The sequence below is a fragment of the Garra rufa genome, chromosome 18, assembly GCF_049309525.1.
Source record: "Garra rufa chromosome 18, GarRuf1.0, whole genome shotgun sequence".
NCBI lineage: Eukaryota > Metazoa > Chordata > Actinopteri > Cypriniformes > Cyprinidae > Garra > Garra rufa.
In genome coordinates this window covers 40,394,477-40,422,411 of record NC_133378.1, presented here as the reverse complement: position 1 = coordinate 40,422,411, position 27,935 = coordinate 40,394,477, and the positions used below count along the sequence as shown (strand labels likewise).

Below are 27,935 nucleotides of genomic sequence, written 5' to 3'. Positions count from 1 at the left end.
AATGTATAAATCAATGGGGTGGGTAGGGAGCTTAGTGAATGAGACCTGAGGAGCAGAAAATGCACCTATTATCTTTGATTGTGGCTGTGTTAATTACAAATGGTAAGACCTTAGACAGAGCAGATGGCATTTTTCCTTTTTTTTTTTTTCTTGGATGAAAATGAGGCTGTGAGGGTTAATGACAGTTTTTAAGTAGCAGTCTGAAAGCCATTGAACAAAAGAGTAAAATTTGAGTTTATATTTCAAAATTCTGACTTTATTTTCCCAATTCCGAGATTATATCTCACAATTCTGATAAGACAAGACATTTCCCCCTTTCCCCTCAGCTCAAAATCTTTAATTTATATCCCACATTTCTGGCATTTTTCCCCTCAGAACTGACAAAATCGCTACTGTTGAGTTAAATTGAGATATAAAGTCCGAAATACAACATATAAACGACCTATAAAAAAGTCTGAATTGTGAGATAAACTAGATAAATGTAATATGACACAGTCTGCGGCAGCAGGTTTACAGATCATATATTTTAACACATCTGTATTTCTCCCAAATTCACTCAAGACAAAACCGACTGCATTTGCATGAATACTCTCCAAGACGGTGCATTTTGACATTACTTTTTGTGTGTGTAGCAATAACATGCAAAAGAAAACGTAATTCTGCATTGACACGCTGACTGAGAGATGTTTACGGTGAGCACACTTTGGGTGTGTATGCAAAGAAACCAGCAGGCTTTCAAGTATTGACAAGACTTTTAAACACGTGCCAATACTGAATGTTACTTTCGTAATAATGCATCGAGTCAATAAATTTTCCGTCAGCTGTCACTGGAATCGGGTGGACTCGGCAATAATTCCCGAGTCTGAAAAGCCTGAGTCCGAGTCAAAATGCATCTGAGTCTGTGACAAGTCAGAGTCCGCTAAAAATTGTACTCGAGACCGGTAGGGCTGGGACACGATTAATCGCGATTAATCGCATCCAAAATAAAAGTTTATGTTAACATACTAAATGTGTGTTTACTGTGTATATTTATTATGTATATATAAATACACACACATACATGTATAGCCTTTAAAAAATACTTATATGTGTGGATAGTTATATTTGTATTTAATTTAGATTATATATAGAATTATAAATATTTTATTTATTTTAATTTAATTTTTATTTTCAGTTTTCTTTAATATACATGTTTGTGTGTGTATTTATATATACATAATAAATATACACAGTAAACACACATTTAGTATGTTAACATAAACTTTTATTTTGGATGCGATTAATCGCGATTAATCGTGTCCCAGCCCTAGAGACCGGACTCGAGTCCGAGTACCCCAACTCTATGAAGCAGTATCAGAACGTTAGTAATATTATGCCATTTATTTGGCTTTAAATTAAAGTCAGGTGTGTGCAGTCAGTTTAGAGACGGCAGAAACAGGAAGTACTTGAACTACTGACAGAATGAACCATCCCTGCGTCACAATGTGCATACTATCCACCCAATCCACTTATAGTATGCATGCAAGCAAAGTGATATCTGCATTAAACAAAAATGATACCTTGTGTTTACAAGTTTTATTTAGTGGGTTATCTGTTTGAAATACTATACTTCTACCTTTTTTCTGTGGTGTCTTTCATATATAAAAAAGTTTTTTCGTGATATTATTAAAATATTGTTGTAAAACTTTATTCATGTAGTTTCCAATAATAGGCCTATCCATTGCAGTGTCACAGAGCAATCTAAAGCACCAGACCAGCAGCCTCAGAGCAGATGATTTAGAGCAGTTTAGATGATATGTTGTCATTATTTATCTTTTCAGTCATGGCGTCCTCCAGTGGTCAGCTAAATGAGGAGCTCCAGTGCTCCATCTGTCTGGATGTGTTCACTGATCCAGTCACCACTCCATGTGGACACAACTTCTGCAGAACCTGCCTGAACAAGCACTGGACAAACACACAGAAATGCTGCTGTCCACTCTGTAATGAAACATTCATCAGAAGACCTGATCTCAAGATTAATACAACACTAAGAGAAGTTGTGCAACATTTTAAGGAAAAGCTAAATCTAGGAAGATCTGAGGTGTTCTGTGACTTCTGTGATGGAAGAAAGCAGAAAGCTGTGAAGTCCTGCCTGACGTGTCAAAGCTCCTACTGTGAGACTCACCTGGAGCCTCATCACAGAGTCCCACGACTAAAGAAACACAAACTGATCAACGCTGTGGAAAATCTGGAGGATTATATATGCCAGAAACATGAGAGACCTCTGGAGCTGTTCTGCAGAGATGATCAGATGTGTGTGTGTCTGTCCTGCACTGAAGGAGACCACAGGACTCACAACACTGTTCCTATAGAGGAGGAGAGTCAGCAGAAGAAGGCAAGAGATACAAACAAAACACTTTAAACATCAATGAAATGCAGTTTTTTTTTTCTCTGTGTTGACATGTTGAAGAGCTTGTCCCTTATTTATGTTAAGGCAAATCAATATGTCAATACAGGACCTTGTACACAAATTAAAAGAATATAAATTTAGAAAATGCAGTGCTGCAAGAATCAGAGTAGATTGTATATTTTACATTTCGGATTTATTATTATTCGTTATGTGCAGAGCTGGGTAGAATACTTACAAATTGCACCAACATCATCAACTGGATTAAACATAAAATTTTTCCCAAACTGGGCTTAAAGAACTGCAGTGGGTTTGTGAGTTGATAAAAATCTAATAATTAATGAAATCAGAAAAATTTAAAATAGATTAATTAAACATTTATACACTAAAAAATAGAAACATTTAATTTGTATACCTGCATGTCAATGTAGCCATTAAGAGGCATCAAATTGTAAATGTGCAAATTTGTTACGGATTTCCAGCGGATCTCCAATGTTGGGGTCGGGTGCACTAACAAGGAGGCTAAACCTCTTGAGATCAGGGGAGTGAGGCTTACCTGCACAGCACTTACCGCTGGCCTCCGTTACATTTACCCCTTTAGACCTCACTCCCATTCGGGTCACGGCACCAATGTAACCCGCTACACCTGGGTCGACTCGCACCCACTCCGAACGGGTCTCAAACCCAGGTTTCCGGCATGGGAGGCGGGCGCACTAACAAGGAGGCTAAAGACTGCAGCCGCTAGCGTCAATCGCTAGAACACCTCTTGAGATCAGGGGAGTGAGATTTACCTGCACAGCACCTACCGCTGGTCTCCGTTACATGTGTTTTTCTCTGTCTGTAGAATCAGCTGGTTCAGACACAGACAGACATGCAGCAGATGATCCAGGACAGAATGGAGAAGATTCAAGAGATCCAGCACTCAGTAGAGATGAGAAAAGTGAGCAGGGGAAACTTATTACAATTATTTGTTCATAATATTTCTGCAATAATAAATAAAGGTGCTGAATTAAGTAGATAAAAAAAAAACATTTGAAGTGACATGAAATTTTTACTTTTTGAGTGTTCGATTACTTTAAATAAATATGCAATCATGTATCAGATTATCATGTAACATTTTGTTAATTGACCTCATTCATCAGAGAAACACAGAGAAGGAGAAATCAGCCAGTGTTGAGCTCTTCACTGATCTGATCCGCTCCATTGAAAGATGTCAGTCTGAGCTGCTGAAAATGATGGAGAAACAGCAGAAAGCTGCAGAGAAACAGGCTGAAGATCTCATTAAAGAGCTGCAGCAGGAAATCACTGACCTGAAGAAGAGAAACACTGAGCTGGAGCAGCTCTCACACACTGACGATCATCTGCACCTCATACAGGTCTGTCAACATCTGCCTCATCACTGAGAATGCAGAATATTATTGGTCAAATACTGTATTGACAAAGCTGATGAGCTGCTGATGAAGCTGAGTCTTTAGAAATGGCACAAAAGACAATGAAACTGAAATAAAGTCAAATTAAAAAACGAGGTAACTGGTTTAGAAAGATCCTATATATGATTATATTTAACAGTCTTCTCTCTCCTGCTGTAGATGTTCTTATACCTGTGCAGTCGTCCACACACCAAGAACTGGACTGAGATCAGTATTAACTCTGATGTGAATGTGTATTCTATGAAACAAAGAGCTCTGATTCAGCTGAAGAAAACTCTTAATGAAACTCTAGACGATAAACTCATTCGGTCTGGTATGTAAATATCAAATACAGTGAATAGAATTCTCATGAAAAGTTCTATCCAAATTTAAACTTCTTTCATAGCCAGTTAAAACTGTATTACTTGTGAATACCAGAAAGCAACACGTAAAGAAACATGATATAAGTATTAAGACAAGTATTCACCATAGAAACTCCTCTCACAAGAATTACATCAGTAACATATTCAATAAAAGAAATAGTCCCTGGTTCCATGAGGGAATGAGACGCTGCGTCTAAAAACGTTATGGGATGACCTGCAGCGGGACCACACTCAGAATCACATGTGTAATCCATTCAATGGAAGGGCGAGACGTCATGGGCGGATGATGTAAGCGACCAGGAAGCATGTGCAATCCAAGCAGCGTCAGCTTCAAATGTGAAGCAAATGCTCGCTGGGATGCCAGAAGTATTTCTTGAGACACAGCGCCTCATTCCCTCAGGGAACCAGGGTTACATATGTGTCCAAGCTGTGTTCGAAAATGCTATGGGAAAAATCCCTGCCTAGTGTGGAAAAGCACAGCTAGGGCAGAAGAACAGAGGACCCAGGAGCGGCTTGAAGATCCAGGTCATGGAACACCCAGCAGCGTTGTGGATGTCCTGGATAGGGACACCTGCCAAAACGACCTCTAGTTGAATGAGCCTTGACCCCAAAGGCGAGAGCAGGTCAGAGGACTCATATGCAATAATGATAGCATCTACAATCCATATACTGAGGGTCTGTTTAGAGGCAGGAAAAGCTCTCTTAAGGGGACCATAACACACAAAAAGCTGTTCCGCTTTTCGAACTGGAGGCCTCAGCACATGTGTAACAACGGGGTTCTTGTCCACTAAAGTGCCACCATAAGGGGTGCCACCACACAAACCCTTAAGATGGAGTGGGTTAACCCTGTGAAGAAGTAAGCCTGCAAGAACCCCAGCACTGAACCAACTGGGCAGTTAACTGGGTCGAGCTAGTGATCTCCACACCATTAAGTGAAGAGTCTCCACTCCACAGTTTCCTTGTAGAGTGAGCTCTGGATTGGAGGATGGTCTCAACAACCTCAGTTGAGAGACCGGAATCTATGAGTGGTGCCCCCTCAGGGGCCACACCCACAACTTCCACAGCTCCGAGCGGGGGTGAAGGATGAAGCCCCCTGCCTGTGAGAGGAGATTCCTCGAGCCACTGAGGACAGAAATCAGGTCCGAGAACCAAACTTGGCCCAGCCAGTACAGGGTTACTAGTAGTAGTCGAACCCTGCCCCGGCGCACTCTCTCCAGAACTCCCAGGAGCAGAACGATCAGGGGAAAGGCATCTACGGCATCCAGCCTCAGTGGAGCTGGATAAGTCATAGTAGCAGAGGGGACATTAAGCATTTTCTTTCGTCGCAATCAGAGCAGGACCAAACACTCTGCAAATCTGCTTCAGCACCTCGGGGTTAAGCATCCATTCCCTGGGCCCCTGCCTCAACAAGATGCCTGCTCCCACATTTAAGTGCCCAGGGACGTGAACTGCTTTCAGTGAGAGGATGTTGCCCTATTACCACACAAGGATCTGGTGCGCCAGCTTGTACAAGGGGCGCCAATGCAGATCTCCCTGGTGGTTGATGTAATAGACCACTGCTGTGTTGTCGGTGCAAACCAACACATGGCGATCTCTCAGGTTCGGGAGAAAGTGTCTCAGAGCTCGAAACATGGCCAGCAACTCCATAGACTGCAGGCCGGGTGGCCACTCATGAAAGCTCCCAACCAGTGAGGGATGCATCCGTCGCTAGCGTCATGTGACGACAAGGAGCTCCCAGCACTGTGCCCTGAGAACCAAGATTTCCTCCACATGTCTAAGGCACGTAGGCATCGCCGCGTGACCTTGATCATGCGAAGCGGGTTTCCCCTCGGGGAGAACCCCTTCATCTTGAGCCACCACTGTAGGGGCCTCATGTACAGCAGGCCAAAAGGTATCATGTTGGACACAGCTACCATCAGACCCAGCAGTTTCAATCTCGATGCCGAGCCGCCAACTGCTCTGAATGAGGTAGAATGAAGCAATCATTCATATAGTTTAGTATACGAATATAGCCAGAGCTGCATCCACACACTTCGCGATGAGAGGTGGTGAGACTGCTAGGCCAAAAAGAAAAACCTAATATTGGTATGCTTCGCCCCTGAAACAAATATCAGGAACTCCTTGGGTTGGGGCAGGATGGAGACATGGAAGTATGCAACCTTCAGATCTATCTTGACAAATCCAGTCCTCAAACCTGATTTGTGACACAACCTGTTTGACAGTGGGCATGTTGAACTTCAGCTGCATGACTGAGTGGTTCAACTGATGCAGATCTAAAATGGGATGTAGGCCCCCATCCTACTTTGGAACAAAGTACCGGCTGTAAAACTCTGACTCCCTGTTATGAGGAGGGACCTCATCCTTCAGAAGAGAATCTACTTCTTATTCCATAACCAGAGCCTGCTCGTGGCCCACCAGTGTGGGATAAACTCTGTCAAAGAGCAGCAGTGGAGCATCGAACTGGATTCTACAGACACGTTTGGCAGTAGTTTCCATTCTGCCAAATAGTCTCAGGTCGGGCCTTGACTTAGAAGCCCCCGGTGCAGAGCATCCCTGGTCTTGACATTGAAGGGGGGTGTGATTCACAATGCTCCGCCTCAAGGTATGAGGAGCTGGTACACGGTTGGGACTGCTTGCGCCCAGAAGCTAGAGAACAGCGAGGAAGGTACAGCTGGAATACCGCCATTTGCTTACATGACTCCTGGTACCAAACAGGTCAGAAGATGTAAGCAGGGCGTCCAGAAGGAAGACCCTGTCCTTCTCCTTCATGTCAGACAGGGTCAACCAGAGATACCTCTCCACAGCCACCATTGCTGCCATGGACCGCCCGATGGCGCAAGCAGTCTCTTTGGTTGTGCGGAGAGTCAAGTCAAGTGGTACGACACAGTCAGTTTACGTCAACTTCCTCGTCTTCATCTAACTCCTTAAGCGGGTCGCCTGGTATGCTTGCAACAGTGACAAAGTATGTAAGCATGCACCAGCCTGACCTGCTGCCGTGTACCCCTTGCCCACAAGCGCTGAGGTCCTACTTCAAAGACGATGCCGCACTAGGGGACAGATAACTCGCAAGTGTCTGTTCCACCCGGGACATCATCTTGTAACCACACTCATTCAGGAGAAGTAACCGCAGAGCGGGCTTCCGATCCAATAGAACGACTGAGATATGGGATCACCTGTCTCCATTCCCTCCAACAGATCCAATTGCAAACCCTAAGAATGCAGCAGCCGCTCCGCCTTGGTGGAAGCGGGGCCAGCACCGCGGGGAATGCTGATGAAGACTCCCTCCTCGAAGAGAGCCTTCCGGGAGCGGAGCAAACGCAATGGAAAGCGCTTGCGATGACAAAACAGAGTGACTGACACACAGAGCGCGTCACTGAAAGACTGAAGCTGACCCACTTGGATCGCACATGCTTTTAATCTTCCTGGTCGCTTACATCATCCGCCCATGATGTCTCGCCCCTCCATTGGATTGATTACAAGTGTGTTTACTGGAAAGACATTCAGTTCTATTTTTCAAACTAATGAATGAGCTACATTTAAATAACTGATCACATCATATTGTCATCTGTATCCACAGAGTTGAAGTGGGCACATAAGTTTGCAGGTACAGTGCAAGTTATTTTCTTCAATACATTTATAATACTTGTTTATATTTTTATAATCTGTATTATAGGAAAATGTTTGTTGACTGATAATGTCTAATCTGTCATCTAGTGGATTTGACTCTAGATCCTGATACAGCGAATCCATATCTTATCCTATCTGATGATGGAAAGCAAGTAAGTGATGGAGACATTGAGCAGGACGTCCAAGTAAACCCAAAGAGATTTGACGTCTGTTCTTGTGTTCTGGCAAAGCAGGGATTCAGTTCAGGGAGATTTTACTATGAGGTGCAGGTGAAGGGAAAGACTGAGTGGAGTTTAGGAGTGGCCAGAGAATCCATTAACAGGAAGGAGACGAACACACTGAGTCCAGTGAATGGATACTGGACTGTGATTCTGAGGAATGAGAATCAATATAAAGCTTGTGATAATCCGCTTGTCTCTTTATCTCTGAAAGTGAAACCTAAGATTGTGGGAGTGTTTGTGGATTATGAGGAGGGTCTGGTCTCTTTTTATGATGTGGGCTCCAGATCATATATCTACTCTTTCACTGGTCAGACATTCACTGACAAACTCTATCCATATTTTAGCCCATGCCCTAATGATGAAGGCAGAAACTCAAACCCACTGATCATCACACCTGTTAACAAATAAACTGCCCTGAAGTATAAAACATAAAATCTGGATAGATTAACTATACAAGGTCTATATAAATGGTTAAATATGTCAATAAACAACAAAACAAAAAATTAATAATAATAAAAATATTCGCAAATTAAAAGAAGTAAAAAAAGCTGTCATAGCTACAGACTAGAATTTGAAAAATATAAATGGGATTTTCATTTCCACAAATGGAAGCTCATTTCTAAAAATATTGACATTTTTTGACCTGGCGTGCAGATTACAGTGTTTTTTTTTTTGTTTGTTTTTTTTGTCATAATATTTTATACACATGACTTCATAAAAGTAAATATTTGTGTAAAATGTAAATAAAAACAGAATAAAATTATTTGTAGTCAAAATGGTACATTTCCTCAGTTTAAACATTTCATGTTTTTTATGTTCATCATGATTCAAATGCAGCAGATGCATTTTCTGTCCAGCAGAGAGCAGCGTTTACAAGACATTAACAGCATCGACCCTCTGAGTACTCTGGCCTCCTGTAGTCTGGTCAATTGTAGATGCCAAAGACACAATAAATAAATACCATAACATAAAATAAGTAATGTTACAGATTAACCTAATTCATCATAATACATACAGATGTCTATATTATGGGTTAATGCCAATTGATTATCTACCAACATAAATATCTGCCATTATTGATGAATAAAGTAAAACATTGCCCCCACATTTAATTGCATATATTTTTATAACCTTGGGATTTCATATTTTCACTCTTCTAAACTCATTCTTTCCTCACTTTCTCTCTTTCTGCAACTTGGGTAAATGTGTGAATGCATGTGTCTATGTGTTAGATTAGTTGATTAGTAGTATGTCTTAGATTTATCCAATAAAGTCTTATTTACATTGAAGCATCGTGTGTTTTGTGCTTGCAAGTCAATGTCTTAAACTGCCGATCTTGTTACCTTGTTAATAAATAGTGTTCTCTTTCATAGGGTCACTCAACGCTGCATAAAAGCTTATGCATTGGGAACACCCCCAGGTGTGACGATTGTCTGAAACCCATATAGAATCAAGCCAATTTATTGGCTGATGGAGCAAGGCACCGCCCCACATCATACATGACTGACATGGACAGAGCCCGCGCCATCTTACCCCTCAGATTTTCCTCTCTTCAGAAGTGTTCACTTCTCACGTTTTTTTCTGTCCCATTTCCCTGCAACTTTTTTGGATTCTTTCCACTTCAGCGACCGCATTATTCTTCTCCAGGCAATGAGTGGAATGGGCTTTCATTGATGCCACCCGCCACGCTCTCTCATTATTGCGAGTGACGACCAGCACAATAAATGCGTCAGATGTACACAATATTTGGTGGCAGCTGAGCACCACCTGTGGCTAAATCTTACGGAGATCAGAGAGAAAGAGAGATATTTCATTCTCAACACCCTGATCTCCAGCTCTGGCTTATACGGTGATGCGATTTCCGCTGTCATGGATAAGTTCAGGGCTGCTAAGACGCAGTCACAGCGCGCGCCTAAAGCATATCTTTCCATCGCCTAGACGCTCTGCTCCACCAACTGCCCTATCCTTGCCGCTAGATGTATCTCAAGGTCCGCAGGCAACCCCCCTCTCTATGGCGATCGTTGAAGGTAGGAGACACTCTAGGTTTTCTCCCCTCAGGGTCGCAGCCCACTGAGGACCTGCAGGGAGTGTCACCCTGGGTTCTTTGTACAATCCAGTTTGAATTATTCTCTCTACAGAGGGAAGTTCAGGATGCTGATGCTCAAGAGCATTCTTTCTCAGGTCCAGGAGGGGGACTGGTTTGTCACTGTCGACTTGAAGGATGCCTACTTCCACATTCAGGTCGTTCAGAGGCACAGGAAGTTCCTCAGGTTTGCCTTTGGGGGAAAGGCTTACTAATACAAGGTTTTTCCTTTCGGTCTAGCTCTGGCCCTGAGGACATTCACCAAGTGTATGGATGCTGCTCTGCCATTGAGGCTCCAGGGGATCCGAATTCTCAATTATCTGCACGACTGGCTCGTTCTAGCCAGTTCCACAGAGCAGTTGATTCGTCACAGGGACTTCCTTCTTCTCAACCTTCGCGCTCTAGACCTCAGGTTAAAATGGCAAGAAGAGTGTACTCACTCCGGCTCAGCAGACCACGTTTTTGAGAGTGTGTCTGGACTCGACCTCGATGCAGGCCCGTCGAAAGCATCAAATTGTGTATGGCCTGCTTCAGGTCAGGCCGTCATGTGTCAGTGGGCCTATGTCACAGGTTCCTAGACCTTTTAGCAGCGGCTTCCCCAGTTCTTCCCTTGGGGCTGCTCCATGTGAGGCCATTTCTCTGGTGAATGAAGTCTGTGGGAGTCCGTCCCTCCTGGCAGTCTCTTCACACACTGTGAGTTTCAGCCACGGCCTCTCAGTGTGGCGGGACCCCATTTTTCTCCAAAAAGGGGTGAAAATGGGAATAGTCTGTGGCTCCGTCCACACGAAGCCGGTGCGTTCCCTATCCCTATTTTCTAAAAAAAAATTCCGTAAACACGAAACCACTGAAAACGGTGTAGTATATATGCCAGACCAGTGTGGGGTGCTGTAATTCTGCCATAGAGATACGCTATACACGGAGAAGAAGACTTTGAGCATGCGCATAACCTTGCGCGCTGTATACGAACTAAGAGGAAGAAGACGAAGATGCGAACATTATCGCTTGTTGCTCATAACAGTTGCATAGAAGCAATAGATTTTGCTGTAATAAAGCTAGTAGGCTTAGTAGCAACACGAACACAATCATGTAGTCCGCCATTATTGTTGTTGCTGTTACGTGTGACGCAGCCGACACGTGATGTGATGACATTGTTTCACAAAATATATGTATTGGCTGTACACACGAAACCGTGAGGGTGTCGTTTTCAGATTTATCCACTTTGGGACCCGGTTTCAAAAATAGCGGATTCAGTCTCCTAAAACGCCGGATCCGTGTGGATGAAACGCCAATACGATAAAAAAATTTATACGTATACAGCGAAACGCGTCTCCTTGTGGACAGGCCCTGTCATTGCCAGATGATCTTGATGAATGCTTTCCTCTCAGGTTGGGGTGCGGTCTTTGAGGGCAGGCTGGCTTGTGGTCCCTGGATGGGCAAGTACCTTACCTGGCACATAAACAGTCTGGAACTGAGAGCCGTCTTTCTGGCTCTTGTTCACTTTCTTCTGTTCCTAATGCACTCTCATGTCATTGTCAGGATGGACAATATGGCATTGGTCCATCCTGACGATGGCAGTATGAACCGCTGTACGGTGGCTCAGATTTGGGATCGTTTCGACCCAGTCAGCTGCCCAGTTGGTTCAGTGCTGGAATTTCTGCAGGATAAGTTTTTCGGCTGGAGCGGCCGCTACCACCCCGAGAGTCTACGTCGCGGCTATTGCTGCTCGAAGGGGCTCGGACAATGTCCCAATAGGTAGACACCGTTTGGTCTCCTCCTTTTTGCATGAAGTTAAGCGCTTGAGGCCAGTTCGTCCTCCTAGATTACCTTCTTGGTAAGTGCCTCGCACCATCAGCCAATGAACTGGCATGATTCTATTCAGGGTTCAGACAATCGTCACACCTGGTGGTGTTCCCAATGCGTAAGCTATTACACAGCGTCTCGTTCCCTACTCAGAGAACATGGGTTAAGTACGTAACCAGAGACGTTTTCACTATATTTTGGATATTTGTATCCATAGTTGATGTTATTTGGTTCATTCAATGAATTGCTGGCTGACTAATCAGCCGTAAAACAGTGATTCTGTCCAAAATTATTATTATTATTAAAAAAAAAGATATAGCCCAAAAATAAAATATCTGCCAAATCACTTAATAAAGTAAATATTGCACAAAATGTCAAAAATTAAAACACGTGAATAAATTTCCTGAAGTATCAGATATTTGCCAAAAGTGAAAAAATAAATAAAACAAATGTAAAAAGTTACACAAAAGAAACAGACTAAGCACTTCTAAACTTCTGTAGACAAATTTATTTCATTTTCAACAACAAACACAGTTGATTTCAGTCTGACACACAGCGTCTCTCCAGAGCGAGATGGACTCGTGAACATGAACAAGAGCTTGACGTGTAGATGAGTGACGTCTGTAAACCGGCCAGTGAAAACTAACATATGTACAGAACATTTAACGTTAAACAACACGCATGTAACAATCTGCTAGTCATTACGCGCATGCTAACTAACCAATTAAAGCAATTGTTCGGCCAAAAATGAAAATTACTAAATGTACTTATACTTACCCTGAAGGCATCCAAGATGTAGATTAGTTTGTTTCTTCATTAGATTTTGAGAAATGTAGCATTGCATCACTTGCTCACCAATAGATGTGAATATGGGTGCCATCAGAATGAGAGTCCAAACAGCTGATAGAAACATTACAATAATCCTCAAGTTATCCACACCAACCCAGTCCATCAGTTAACATCTTGAGAAACCAAAAGCTGAAACAATTCCATCATTACCCCATTTTTAACTAGAATTTGAGTCCATAATCCATAATAAATCTTCCTCCAGTGAAAAAGTGGTCCTCTCTCAATCAGGAGAGAAATCTGCACAGATCAAGCACCATTTACTAGCCAAAACAGCTCTAAACAAATATGTGGCTTGATTTTAATGTGAGATACAATAGGAGATGGACTTTTACACTAGAGTAGTGGCGGTTTGAACACCTTAATGATGGACTTGTTTCTTATAAACATAGCTTTTGGTTTCTCATGATGTTTACTGATGGACTGGAGTGGATTATTGTGATGTTTTATCATCTGTTTGGACTCTCATTCTAATGGCACCCTTTCACACTCATTGGTGAGCAAGCACTGTAATGCTACATTTCTCCAAATCTGATGATCTCATCTACATCTTGGATGACCTGAGGGAGAGTAGCAAATATTCATTTTTGGGTGAACTGCTTCAAAATGGAGCTTCATGCTCCGTGAACAATACTGTCATGGTGAAATAATCAACTTACTCAAATATAACTCCTTATTTCATTAAATGCCACAGATACAGTAAAGTTAACAGTGGTCAAGTGTTAGTTGCCTGGTTAACACAGTGGAAAATCAGTGAGGTTGTTCAGGTTAGTGGAATGAAACCAGTTTGACAGAAACATACTTTACTCAAGTACAACTTCAAGAGAAAACCAACCACAGACAAAAAAAAAAACTAACAAATATGTAGGCCTAAATTTCAGATTTATTTGAATTGCATGTGGGTCATTCTGTGTGAACTTAACCGGAGTTCTCCGGCTCAAATTTTGGATTTTGCTTATAATTTGTCTGAAGAAAGATAGACATGTATAGTGATGAAAGCCAAATATGTAATATGTTGATGAATATTTACTGAGTAATCCACTATTTTGTAGAGGGGGTCAAAATGGCAATTTTCACCTGAGATTCAGAGCCAAGTTACAGGGGGTAAAAATGACTTCAAAAAGATGTCCTCATCAGTATCTTATTTGTACACAGAGATTGGCAGCTCTATAAGTAAAATCTTAAGACTTCAACAATCTTTGTTGCATTATGTGCCAATGGTGACCATTTAAAAATGGGGAAACAGCACTTTTCCAGTTTTTCTCAAGTTTGCATGCCTGCAACTCAAGAAGTATTAAAGATATTATAATGCCCTTTTAGATATTGAGTCTTAACAAACTTTCCTTTTGGCATCTTTATTTTTAATGCCCTATGAGTTTCAGTTCCAGAGATATTGGATTTTCAAATGGCTCCAAGAGTAAATCATTATAATGAACAAATTTTCAGTGGTCAAAAACCAAATATGGGTCAATTGGAAAAGATATAATGCTTCTTTTCTTTTCTTTTCAAGAGGAATGTCTGAAAAACAAATAATATTGAAACTAGAGATGCCATAGATGTTATTTTTCCAAAGTTTGCATGCCTATAACTATAAGTATTAAATATATCCCAATATGATTTTAGAGTCTAGTTGTTAATAAACCTTTTTTTTTATCTCTGGAACCAAATCTCATACGGCATTAAAAATAAAATATCCTAAAAGGAAAGTTAGTTAAGACCCAATATCAAAAAGGGCATTAAGATATTTTTATACTTCTTGAGAAACAAACATGCAAACTTTGTAGAAAAACTTCAAAAGTGCTGTTTCCCTATTTTTAATGATCACCATTGACAAACAATGCAACAAAGACTGCTAAAATCAACAGATTTTACTAACAGACCCAGCAATCTCAGTGTAAAAATAAGATAATGATGCTACCATCTTTCTGAAGTCATTTTTAAACGAGCACCTCTAGTTTTAATATTATTTGTTCTTTGGACATTTCTCTTTAAAAGATAAGTAGTATCATATTTTACATTTTAATGATTTAGTTCTGGAGCCATATTAAAATTTCAATATCTCTGGAACTGAAACTCATAGGGCATTAAAAATAAAGATGCCAAAAGGAAAGTTTATGAAGACCCAATATCTAAAAGGGCATTATAATATCTTTAATACTTCTTGAGTTACAGATATGCAAACATTGTAATAAAAAACTTGAAAAGTACCGTTTCTCCATTTTTGAATGGTCACCATTGGCACATAATGCAACAAAGATTGCTAAAGTCAACCGATTTTACTAATAGTGTTACCAATCTCTGTGTACAAATAAGATAATGATGCTGTCGTCTTTCTGAAGTCATTTTTAAACGAGCACCTCTAGTTTTAATATTATTTGTTCTTCAGACATTCCTCTTTAAAAGAAAGTATAGTACAATATTTTCGCTAACTGACCCAGTGAAAATGTGTACATTTAAATGATTTACTCCTGGAGCCATATTAAAATTTCAATATCTCTGGAACCAAATCTCATAGGGCATTAAAAATAAAGATGCCAAAAGGAAAGTTTATTAAGACCCAATATCTAAAAGGGCATTAAGATATCTTTAATACTTCTTGAGTTACAGGCATGCAAACTTTGTAGAAAAAACTTGAAAAGTGCTGCTTCCCCATTTTTGAATGGTCACCATTGGCACATAATGCAAGAAAAGACTGCTAAAGTCAACAGATTCTACTAATAGTGCTACCAATCCCTCTAAATCTCAGGTGAAATTTGCAATTTTGACCCCCTCTACAAAATACTGGATTACTCAGTCTATATTCATCCATGACATTTAATATTTTGGCTTTCATCACTATACATGTCTATCTTTTGACAGAAAAAATATTGGCAAAATTAAAAATTTGAACCACGGAATGACCCATTTATATAATGACTGACAAATATCCATCACATCAAGTTTATTAGTTTGTTTACATTAAAACTGTGATTCAAACTGTGCAATTCAAATTCATAAATCTTTATTTAGGCCTAAATATTTTTCAAGCATTGACATATTTGCATTCATATACTTGTGTAGAGTATGTCTCGTGTCCGTGTGCTGATGTTTACCACTTTAAACTACCGTCTAACACAAGAAAGCACTCTTTGGTTTTGTGAATGAATCCCTTTTGTGTCTTATATTTTCTAAATTATATAAATTCCCTAAACCACATAATACGTTTCCAAACACCGTAAAGCTAGTCGATTGAGTGTCTACAGTGGGAATATCTGATTATAACGTCTCCAAACGATGAGAGAATCACATATATTTGCAAAAGCAAAGCAGCACGGCGCGTGTGGGACGGTGATGGTCACAGCAGATGTAAAGTAGGATGTGTCGTCCGGCGCTCAACACATTTCTGCAACTACTTCTGCTCACAAATCGCATGAAGAGGAAAGAAAGACGACCAACACGGAAACATGGTGAAGTGTGTGTATGTGTGTGTTTGCTACATCTTTAGGTGGTCTCAGTGTGTGTGTGTGTGTGTGTGTGTGTGTGTGTGTGTGTGCGTGTGTGTGTGTGTGTTTGGGACGGTCGTCTCGTAGGGGTTTATGTGAGTCCGATCTCCTCGAGGACACTGCGGGGAGTCTCTGCTTCCTGTGGGAGGAAGATCAACACTTTCCCTGATCACACGCTCAACCATTGAAATCACTCAAAATGCAACACATGCAAACCCTGAAACTCCGCTATAGACACCAAATACACTCCAACATAGTAAAGTAACTCAAATGCTGCCAGTATTTGGCTTTTAAAACAGGATTTACTACACAAACACTATTAATGTCAGACATTGGCTGTGTGTTATAAAAGCCAATTATTTATCATCAAAATATATCACAGAAAAATTCATAAATTGGTCATTATTATTAAATTCAAATGTGGGTTTTGCCATCATATTTATATTATATTTAGAATTTACCAAGAACTATTTACCAAAAACGAATAATTCTAATGTTTAGAATGTTCAAATATAAGTATAGAAATTACTAAATATTTACCCCCCCAAAAAAACTCACCACATATTGTAAACATGGGCTCTGTTTGTTGGAAATCTAAATATCCACAAAAACACTAAATAACATGGGCTTTGCTTTTGTTAAGATAAATAAATTATCATAAAATACTAAATTTAAATGTAATTATTATGTAATTATTGAATAATAATTCAATGTTACCTTTGTTTTTGCTATAAGCACTAAATATTTACCAAACAAATCTTTGTTTTTGTTACAAAACTGAATATTTACCAAATATTGTAAAATAACAAACAAACAAAAACCTTTAATATTTACCAAACAAACACCAGATAATTCAAATGATATCTTTGTTTTTGTTAAAAAACTAAACATTTACCAAACAAACACTAAATAATTCAATGTTACCTTTGGTAAATATTTAGTGTTTATAGCAAAAACAAAGGTAACATTGAATTATTTAGTGTTTGTTTGGTAAATGTTTCGTTTTTTAACAAAAACAAAGATATCATTTGAATTATCTGGTGTTTGTTTGGTAAATATTAAAGTTTTTTTGTTTGTTTGTTATTTTACAATATTTGGTAAATATTCAGTTTTGCAACAAAAACAAAGATTTGTTTGGTAAATATTTAGTGTTTATAGCTAAAACAAACAAATCTTTGTTTTTGTTACAAAACTGAATATTTACCAAATATTGTAAAATAACAAACAAACAAAAAACCTTTAATATTTACCAAACAAACACCAGATAATTCAAATGATATCTTTGTTTTTGTTAAAAAACTAAACATTTACCAAACAAACACTAAATAATTCAATGTTACCTTTGGTAAATATTTAGTGTTTATAGCAAAAACAAAGGTAACATTGAATTATTTAGTGTTTGTTTGGTAAATGTTTCGTTTTTTAACAAAAACAAAGATATCATTTGAATTATCTGGTGTTTGTTTGGTAAATATTAAAGTTTTTTTGTTTGTTTGTTATTTTACAATATTTGGTAAATATTCAGTTTTGCAACAAAAACAAAGATTTGTTTGGTAAATATTTAGTGTTTATAGCAAAAACAAACAAATCTTTGTTTTTGTTACAAAACTGAATATTTACCAAATATTGTAAAATAACAAACAAACAAAAAACCTTTAATATTTACCAAACAAACACCAGATAATTCAAATGTTATCTTTGTTTTTGTTAAAAAACGAAACATTTACCAAACAAACACTAAATAATTCAATGTTACCTTTGTTTTTGCTATAAACACTAAATATTCACCAAACAAATCTTTGTTTTTGTTACAAAACTGAATATTTACCAAATATTGTAAAATAACAAACAAACAAAAAAACTTTAATATTTACCAAACAAACACCAAATAATTAAAATGTTTATTTTATATTATATTTATTATTTAACAAGAAATATTTACCAAAAATGAAAAAAATTCTAATGTTTAGAATGTTTCAAATATAAACTACTAAATATTTACAAAAAACACCAAACATTACTACCATGGAAAATATGCTGTTTTTGATATAAAACTAAATATTACCAACACAATTCACTCGTAAGCTCTGATTTTGTTATAAAAAGAAAAGAAAAACCTTAACTAGGAGTTGCCTGTTAAAAACACTTTAATTTTTACCAAATAAACACAAAATAATTCAAATGTTATCTTTGTTTTTGCTATAAACAATAAATATTTGGCAAACATTCCATATTTTCCAAACAAAAAGTAAATAATTCAAATGTTACATGTTTTTTTTTTAAACTAAATATTTACCAAACAAACATTAAATCATTCAAATGTTTATATTATATTTATTATTTACCAAGAAATAGTTACGAAAAACGCAAAAATCTAATGTTGGCTTTATGTTCTATAAACAAAATTTTCCAAACAAAAATTTTATATTTCAAATGTTAGCTTTGTGTTTTATTATAAAAAGACACATTTACCACAACAAATAAATCAATAAATAAAATAATGGATTTGCCTTTGTTATGATGAAAAACAAATATTTACTAATAAAATTCGAATGTTAGAAAATAGTTATTAATAGTATTGAAATTTTGGGTTTGGGTTATAAAATACAAGTATGTAACAATTTAACAATTACTAAAGCATTAAAATATTGGCTGTGTGTTTTATTATAAAAAAAAATTAAATAACTAAACCAACGTTAAATAATTCAAATGCTGCCTTTTATCCATAATAATATATATAAATAACAAAAAAATACTATATATTCTAAATTTGAGCTTTTGTGTAAAAATAAATAAATAAATAAAATACATATATAAAGAAAAAAATTATATATATATATATATATATAAATAATCTTTACAGAGTTATATAAACCAATATTTAATAAAAAATAATAATAATACAAAAGCACTAATTAATTACAATTATGGGTTTATATTATTATTTATTTATTATTTATAACAGTAACTATTAGATAAAAAAATTAATCCTAAAAAAAGTTGAATAAATGTTGGGGTTTTTTGATAGAAAAAAGATTTACATTTATTTTGCATTCATTATGTAAACATGCAGATAAGTTTTTTTAAAACATTTTTTAATGTTTCGATTGCTTTTCTTATTGGAATAAAGCGAAATGAAATGTATTACAAAGCAATGAATAACTTGCTCAAAAACAATTTTTTTTTTTAAATAACACAGTCAATGTAGTTCATTTAACAAAACTTTTGAAAGGTAAAGCACCTTTCAGAAGACAAAGATATCACAAACACAAACAGTCGACAGAAAAGATGTTTTATGAGTTTTATACGCTGGCCAAGAGGTGACATCCCAGAACAACTTTTCCCCACTCAGACGTCTGATATCAAATATCAGTCCTCAAGTAAAAACAGCGTGCTAAATATACATTTGCAATTATTAGATAGATTTAGCTGTGCGGTGCCACCCCTCTGAGCTCAGCAGGTTTATTTGATATGTATGAAGCACATGGAGATGAGCCGAGCTAAAATTATCCGGTGAGATCTGAAAATAATCAGCATGTGGGCTGCCATGTAGAATGACTCACTGATGACACAAATACATTTACAACACAGAACCACAGCACAAAGAACAAGCTGAACTTACTTTGGCATCCTGAACATCATCGGGACCAAAAATAGGGAGGAAAAGAGATAGAAATTACATAAATAAGTTCAGTTCTTTTATTTGCATGCTTAAAGTTTCCAAAAAGGATTTCACAGTTTTTCGTCACAGCAAGAAAGTACCAGAAGAAACTGTTAAAACATCAAAGATTAGACGAATACAGTGACTGGTTAACATTAAACAACCTACATGACACTGAGACGCTTCAGAGGTGGAGCAATCTGATGAAAGATCATCAACTAAATATTTACCAACAAACACTTAATATTTCAAAGTTTTGGTTTTGTTATAGAAACTAAATATTTAGCAAAAAAATAAAAAATAATAATAATAATTTAAATGTTGGCTTTGATTTTGTTATAAAAACTAACCATTTACAAAAAAAAAAAAAAAAAAAAAAAAAATTAAATTATGTAAATATGTGTTTTGTTTTTGTTTTAAAAACTTAATATTTATCCAAACATACTAAATAATTTTAATGTTGGCTTTGATTTTGTTATAAAAACTAACCATTTACCAAAAATAAATAAATAAATAAATAAATAAATAACAACATAAAATTATTTAAATGTGTTTTGATTTTGTTTTAAAAACTTATTATTTACCCCAAAATACTAAATAATTTCAATGTTGGCTTAGATTTTGGTATTAAAAATAACCATTTACCCAAAAAAAAAAAAAAAAAGAATTTAAATATGCGCTTTGTTTTTGTTGTAAAAACCTAATTTTTACCCAAAAATACTAAATAATTTAAATATTTGATTTTGTTATACATTTACAAAAACACTAAATATTTTAAATATAAATATTTGTTTTTGATATAAAGCAAAATATTACCAAATAACACTAAACAATTTAAATGTGAGCTTAGATTCTTTTATATAAAAAACGAAACGTAAAAAAAAAAAATAATTCAAATGTCACGTTATAATATATATACAGTATATACAACTTAACAACTTAAATATTTTACCCCAAAAAAACACTAAATAATTAAAATGTTATCCGTTTTTTGTTTAAAAACCTGAAATATTTACCAAAGAAACACTAAATAATTAAAATGTTACCTTTGTTTTTTGTTATAAAAACTAAATATTTACCAAATAAACACTAAATAATTCTAATCTGAGTTTTGTTTGTTATTAAAAAGTAAATATTTACAAAAAAAACTAAATAATTAAAATGGTGGCTTTGATTTCATTATAAAAACTAAATATTTACAAAAAAAAAATTTAAATTACATAAATATGGGCTTTGTTTTTGTTATAAAAACTAAATATTTATCAAACACTATTTAATTCAACTGTTACCTTTGTTTTTTTTAACTAAATATTTACCAACCAAACATTTTAAATGAATATTTTAAATCTGAGTTTTGCTTTTGTTATTAAAGAGTAAATCTTTACCAAAAACACTAAATAATTTATATATAATTTATTTATAATGTTGGCTTTGATTTTGTTATAAAAACATTTACAAAAACACTAAATAATTTAAATATAAATATATATGTTTTTGATATAAAGAAAAATATTACCAGATAACACTAAATAATTCAAATGTGAGCTTTGTTTTTTTTTTTTTAATAGATTTTTTTAACCAAAACACTAAGTAATTCAAATGTCAGGTTTGTCTGTTATAAAAAAAAAAATATATATATATATTTACCAAACAAACACCATATAATTCAACTGTTACCTTTGTTGTTGTTGTTATAAAATCTGAATATTTGGCAACAAATCAAATGTTCTCAGTTTAAAAAACAACAACTAAATATTTACAAAAAATACTAAATAATATGAATGTTATCTTTGTTTTTGTTTCAAAAAAACAAATATTTACCAAACACTAATTAATTAAAATGTTATCTTTGCTTTTGTTTTAAAACTAAATATTTACCAAACAAACACTAAAAAGTTTGAATATTATTTTAGTTTTTGTTGTAAAAAATTAAATATTTACCGAACACTAATTAATTAAAATGTTATTGTTGTTTTAAAACTAAACATAAACATTACCAAAAATACTAAATCATTTGAATGTTATCTTTGTTTTTGTTTTAAAACTAAATATTTACCAAAAATAATAAATCATTTGAATGTTATCTCTGTTTTTGTTTTAAAAACTAAATATTTATCAAACACTAATTAATTAAAATGTTGTTTTTGTTTTAAAACTAAACATTTACCAAACAAATACTAAAAAGTTTGAATGTTATCTTAGTTTTTTTGTTTTAAAACTAAATATTTACCAAACCAACACTAAATAATTCAAATTTTATTTTTGTTTTCATATAAATACTAAATATTTACTAAACAAACACTAAATAATTTGAATGTTTTCTTTGTTTTTGTTTTAAAAACTAAATATTTACCAAACGAACACTAAATAATTAAAATGTTATCTTTGTTTTCACACGCACAAAATATTTCAAATTCCATCTTTGTTTGTTTTAAAAACTAAATATTTACCTAACACTAAATAATTGAAATGTTATCTGTTTTTGTTTTAAAAACTAAATATTTACCAAACAAACACTAAATAATTAAAATGTTAGCTTTGTTATAAAATCTAAAGTTTACCAATGTGCCATTAATCTGCAATTAAGCATTACAGATTTACAGATGGTGTACATTGAACTACACAGCAGAAAAATCTGTAAAATCTAAATGAACTGGTTTTATTCAAATCAAAAATATCATTTAACATTAATGAATCAACGTAAATACATTAATTGACAAACAACGACCAATCTTATGGCTTAAATCGTGTAGTAAATAACAACTGCAGGTTACTGCTTTTTCCAATGTAGATTCAGCACATTAAATCTAAAACTCTGACAAAAATGTGCATATTCTGCAGAAACCACTTCTCTAAGCAAGGTGAATTGATTTTGTTCAGAGGATTGACTGAATGTGAGTTTGGCTCAGTGCTCTAGTCTTAAACATCAGCAAAAGACACAAGCATCCCAGTGCTGCACGGACAGATCTTTAACATTTCCTCCAGGAGTCTGAATCATTCATGATTACTAAGCTGCAAAAGTTCCCATCGGAATTAAAACCCAATTAGCGCTCGGCCCTGTGGTGGAAGTCCAGGAGGAGGTTTCGACCACTAACGGCCAGCAAGAGCAGAAATCAACGTGATATACTGTATATATCACACGAATCAGACCAACCCAGAGGAAATAAAAGACAATCTCATTTCAGTTCCACTCTGTACAGTCTTTCTTCAAAGTCAACATCAAAACTCATTATTAGGGGTTCGAGCACATAGTGCTGAAATCGTAAGGATTTTTTTTTTTCTCAGCTAAAACTGATCGTGCAGGCCAAACCGTAAGGCCTAGAGACTTCAAACTTGGGCAGAAGGTAGAGCTCTTCGATGAACGAACCTTGCAAAGTCTCACCCCAAACGGCCTGTAGGTGGCGCTACAACGATCAAAAACGCAAAATCACTAATAACTCCTAAACCGTGTCGTAGACTCAAAATTTTTACATTTTTGAAATCCTTGGGTCACGACAAAAAATTCAGCAAATTTGAATTATGTCCAAAACCTACTTTTGTGAACTAGTCCTATGTTTTTCGCCCGACCAGAACCAAGATGTCATGAAGGGGGCCCCAAAACACTAGTCAGATGGGGGACCATTTTTACTAAAATGGCTATAACTCTTGAACGGAATGACATATCTTGGCACACATGTGCATTCTTTGGTCAAATAAAAACTTTTTTTTGTAGCTCTGCCACTTGGTGGCGCTATAATAGGGAAAAACTTCAAAACAGCTATTACTATGCAAGCGTTAGTCTAATTGACGTGGAAATTGGTATGCAGTGTCTTTGTCCAATGTGCCATAAGTGTCTATGAGGACATTGGCGTATCTCAAAAAACATGAAGTCTAAACACTTATTAGACCAGGTTAACGGAGGCCGATCGGAAACAAAACTCGGTGGGCATGTTCGACTTATGGCCCTAAAGGTCTGTACGAAATCTTAAAGAAATCCGCCAATAATAATCACTAATAACTCCTAAACCGTGTCGTAGACTCAAAATGTTTACATTTTTGGAATCCTTGGGTCAGGACAAAAAATTCAGCAAATTTGAATTATGTCCAAAACCTACTTTTGTGAACTAGTCCTATGTTTTTCGCCCGACCAGAACCAAAACGTCACGAAGGGGCCCCAAAACACTCGTCAGGTGGGGGACCATTTTTACTAAAATGGCTATAACTCTTGAACGGAATGAGATATCTTGGCACACATGTGCATTCTTTGGTCAAAAAAAAAAAAAAAAAAAGTGTAGCTCTGCCACTTGGTGGCGCTATAAGACGGAAGAACTTCAAAACAGCTATTACTACGTAAGCGTTAGTCTAATTGACGTGGAAATTGGTATGCAGTGTCTTTGTCCAATGTGCCATAAGTTTCTATGAGGACATTGGCGTATCTCAAAAAACATGAACATGAAACATGAACACTTATTAGACCAGGTTAAAGGAGGCAGATCGGAACAAAACTCGGTGGGCATGTTCGACTTATGGCCCTAAAGGTCTGTACGAAATCTTAAAGAAATCAGCCAACAATTGGCGCTAACGACATTTTATGGCTCTGTGATCACGTGCACACATCCACACAATATGCACATTATTTGATAGATCTCCTCATGCTCAACAACTTTGCCTCAAGAACCATTGCTGTCAATCAAATCGTTCATCAATTATTCTCAGTTATGTTAAAAACCTACTTTGCGAATCAGTCCTATGTTTTATTGCCTAATCTTGATCAAATCTTGATTCTCCAGACTCTTTAGATCAATAATTATGACAAAATTTTAAATTTTGTCCTTTGGTTAGCTAGAAAAGGGGCATTTAGAAAAGGGGCATGGCCACATATATACAAAAGCCTATAAAACCTGAATCAAAACTCAAAACATTACAAAAATTGGGATGATCATGTGTCAGATGACTCTTAACAAGCATGCAAAGTTTCATGGAGATCGGACCATAGGTGGCGCTATAACAGTTAAAAATGCTTTAAAAACACAAGATTTCTATGGTAAATGGCCTCAAATTGCTAAAGAAAAAAACTCATATTCACTCAAACACTATATCTTCATTTCATATGATATATCTCCTCATTCTGAACAACTTTGCCTCTAGGACCACTGTTGTCAATCAAACTGTTCTCTTAATGTTTGACATTATTTAAAAAATATACTTTGGTGAACGCTTTTGTTTGTGAGTGCATTCTCCATCATGGATGTTTTCTGGTGTCAGCCATTTAAATTCATGTTGACCTACACCCTAACAGCAAAGAAGCTATGAAGGTCTTAAATGCTCGAACCCCGGTAATTGCTGCTAGCAGCTATATTTTACTTTTGTAATTCATGTTATCTTTGATCTTTCATTAATAGTAACCTGCTCCACTTTTGAAACGACTCAGTCTATTAAATCAAACAAAAACACATTATATTTCATAATTCAGCAAACTTACATCCACACTGTATGTGTCAAATTTCAACAAACTTATCCTGTTCGTCGCATTGGAAATGTAAAATTAGTTGAAAACCTTTGCCAATATTAAAATAAATAAACAAAAATAAACATGCATGTTAAAACTTAAAGTTTTTTTGCATGATGCAATGCCCATATATTTTCATATTACAGCAATTAATGCTTTATTGTCATGAAAATAACCAAAAATGTAATGCATTACTTAGATGCAAGTAATGCTCCTAAAACAGATTTTTTTTAATGCAAAATAAAATAAAAATATTTCTTTCTATTTGATTTTCAAACTAAAGCTATAAAAACAAGCAGACATCTTTAAATTTCTCACATTTCATGCGTTTATTTCTACAGAATGCACTTCATTTTCTTCATTTTTTACAAAACACACATGCATTTACATCATATCAGCCAATGACTAAATCACAGCTCATTTTTCAGTGATTAAAGTAATTCAAAACATTCATTGTCCAACATTAACCACTAAACATGAATCTGTTTTCAAATCAAAACCTATAAATATCAAACACTGATGACTTGTATTTTGAACACTGAAGTGCAAAAGTGTTTCTAGTGTACAAGAACACTAACTGGACTGAATCAGTCAGGCTTTACTTGATTCTCCATGAATCGTTTTTTATTAATTATTTTTCTCAAATCTGATCATCAGGATTTTGTGAGAAAGTTTGTTTCTAGAAGCTTTTCTTTCACTGTTCCTCAATAGAGAAATGATCTTTCCAAGCCTCCAAAACATCTCACATCCATTGCGGAACATTTATTTCTTTATCTTTCAATCGTCCATTAATTGGATTGCACTGCATTATATGTTTGGATCATTTCATTTGTAAAGATATCATTGAGTTACATCAGAATTTCATCACTTTTTGTCCATATAAATATCAGGATCTGCACATAATTGCATATTTTTGCTAAATTTATGCCTCTGAATAAAACTAAGCTGTTTTTTCCTCCATACTGTAATAGTATCAGACAGTATGAGACATTAAAGCCTGGTGGATCTTAAAAAACATACGTGATGTGATCAAGGAAAACCCAGCAAGTGGTGAAATTGTACCTTTTTTAGGTTTTGATACCATATGAAAGCTGGGTTCAACCCTTTCCAAAACTGTTTTTATTTTGTCCATAGATCGTTGATGTTGGCTGATACTGCTGGTCTTAATACATAACCAGACACAGTTCAGGGTTGTAACTTGTATAGTAGTTTTGTGTTTGTAAACTTGTTGTTTTAGTTCATGCTGTCACCATTTGAACTAAATAAAAGTAACACATAGTGGTATGAAAATGGTGCTGGGGGCCCTTTAAGAACGAGAGCTGTCTGGCAGGACTGGAGCTGCATCATTACATCACACTGAAGAGGACAGTTTTCCTGTTTTATCATGGGCATATTCTCTGAACGTTTGACTACCCCTTGTACAGTATGTCACAAAAGTAAGTACACCCCTTGCATTTCAGTAAAGCAGCTGTCATCTCGGTGGTGTGTTTGGGATCGTTATCATGTTGGAAAACTGCCATTCAGCCTAGTTTCTGGAGGGAAGGCATCATGTTCTCCTTCAGAACTGCAGCTCCCCAGTATCAGCAGCACTCATGCAGCTCCCAGCTCAATGCTTGACTCTAGGCAAGACACAATTTTCTTGGTACTCCTCACCAGGGCATCGCCACACATGCTGGACACCATCTGAGCCAAACAAGTTTATCTTATAGACTCATCAGACCACAGGACATGGTTCCAGTAATTCATGCTCTTGAATTGGTTGTCTTCAGCAAACTGTTTGTGTGCTTTCTTGTGAGCCAGCTTGCAACTTTTAACGCAATGCTGGCATGGATCTGTCTTTTGTAGCCAGGTTCTGCACCTGACGCACAGAACGAGTGCTCAACTTCGTTGACCGACCCTTGCGAGGCCTGTTCCGAATGAAACCCATCTTGGAAAACCTCTGTATGACCCTGACCACTGTAGTGTAACTCGGTTTCAGGATGTTACTGAACCTTGTATAGCCTTGGCCATCTTTGTGGAGAGCAACAATCCTAATTCTCAAATCCTCAGAGAGTTCGATGCCATGTTGAACATCCAGTGGTCAGTATGAGAGAATTGTACTTAAAGCACCTAATTTTAACTGATTTAACACAAGATACACGACGTTGTATGGTCCTGTCAAGCAGACAAAAACATAAACATGATGAACAGGACATGTGGCTTTGCATGGTTAAACAACATACTGCTGTTATCACTTAGGGTGTACTCACTTTTGTCGCCAGCTATTTTGACAATAATGGCTGTATGTTGAGTTATTTTCAGAGGACAGTAAATCTATACTGCTATACAAGCTGCATACTGACTACTCTAAAATACATCCAAGTTTCATTTCTATAGTATTGTCCCTTGAGAAGATATACTAAAATGGTTACTGAAATGTGAGGGGTGTACTCACTTTTGTGAGATTCTGTATGTTTAGATGGCACAAATAGTGTACTGTGTAGTTTACATTTAGGAAAGCGAGCGCAGAGCAAAAGTTTGCGCACATGTGCATATAACAGACTGTCATC

The 27,935-nt window shown here is 36.2% G+C and overlaps 2 protein-coding genes across 2 annotated transcripts in view; one reads left to right on the top strand and one right to left on the bottom strand.

Annotated features, from left to right (window-relative positions):
- The first annotated feature begins 1,822 nt into the window (after positions 1-1,822).
- On the top strand, positions 1,823-9,298 carry LOC141291330 (E3 ubiquitin-protein ligase TRIM39-like). The gene is made up of 6 exons (XM_073823504.1): positions 1,823-2,374; positions 3,231-3,326; positions 3,529-3,762; positions 3,976-4,129; positions 7,756-7,782; positions 7,893-9,298. The coding sequence occupies exons 1-6, from the start codon at positions 1,823-1,825 to the stop codon at positions 8,432-8,434; spliced, it is 1,605 nt and encodes a 534-aa protein (XP_073679605.1). The 3' UTR covers positions 8,435-9,298.
- Positions 9,299-12,402: 3,104 nt separating this feature from the next.
- The window catches only part of LOC141290727 (AP-1 complex subunit sigma-2), a 54,600-nt gene continuing 39,067 nt past the window's right edge, over positions 12,403-27,935 (bottom strand). Inside the window, exon 6 of the mRNA XM_073822819.1 lies at positions 12,403-16,376. The gene's annotated coding sequence lies outside the window, so the exon portion shown is untranslated. The remainder of the gene's footprint in view (positions 16,377-27,935) is intronic.

What these genes read in the sequence shown, in the direction of transcription:
- LOC141291330 (XM_073823504.1), top strand. Translation starts at nt 1,823, where the DNA reads ATGGCGTCCTCCAGTGGTCAGCTAAATGAGGAGCTCCAGTGCTCCATC. An exon ending in AGGAGAGTCAGCAGAAGAAG is followed by an intron (nt 2,375 to 3,230) that starts GCAAGAGATACA and finishes CTCTGTCTGTAG; the next exon opens with AATCAGCTGGTTCAGACACA. An exon ending in ACTCAGTAGAGATGAGAAAA is followed by an intron (nt 3,327 to 3,528) that starts GTGAGCAGGGGA and finishes CTCATTCATCAG; the next exon opens with AGAAACACAGAGAAGGAGAA.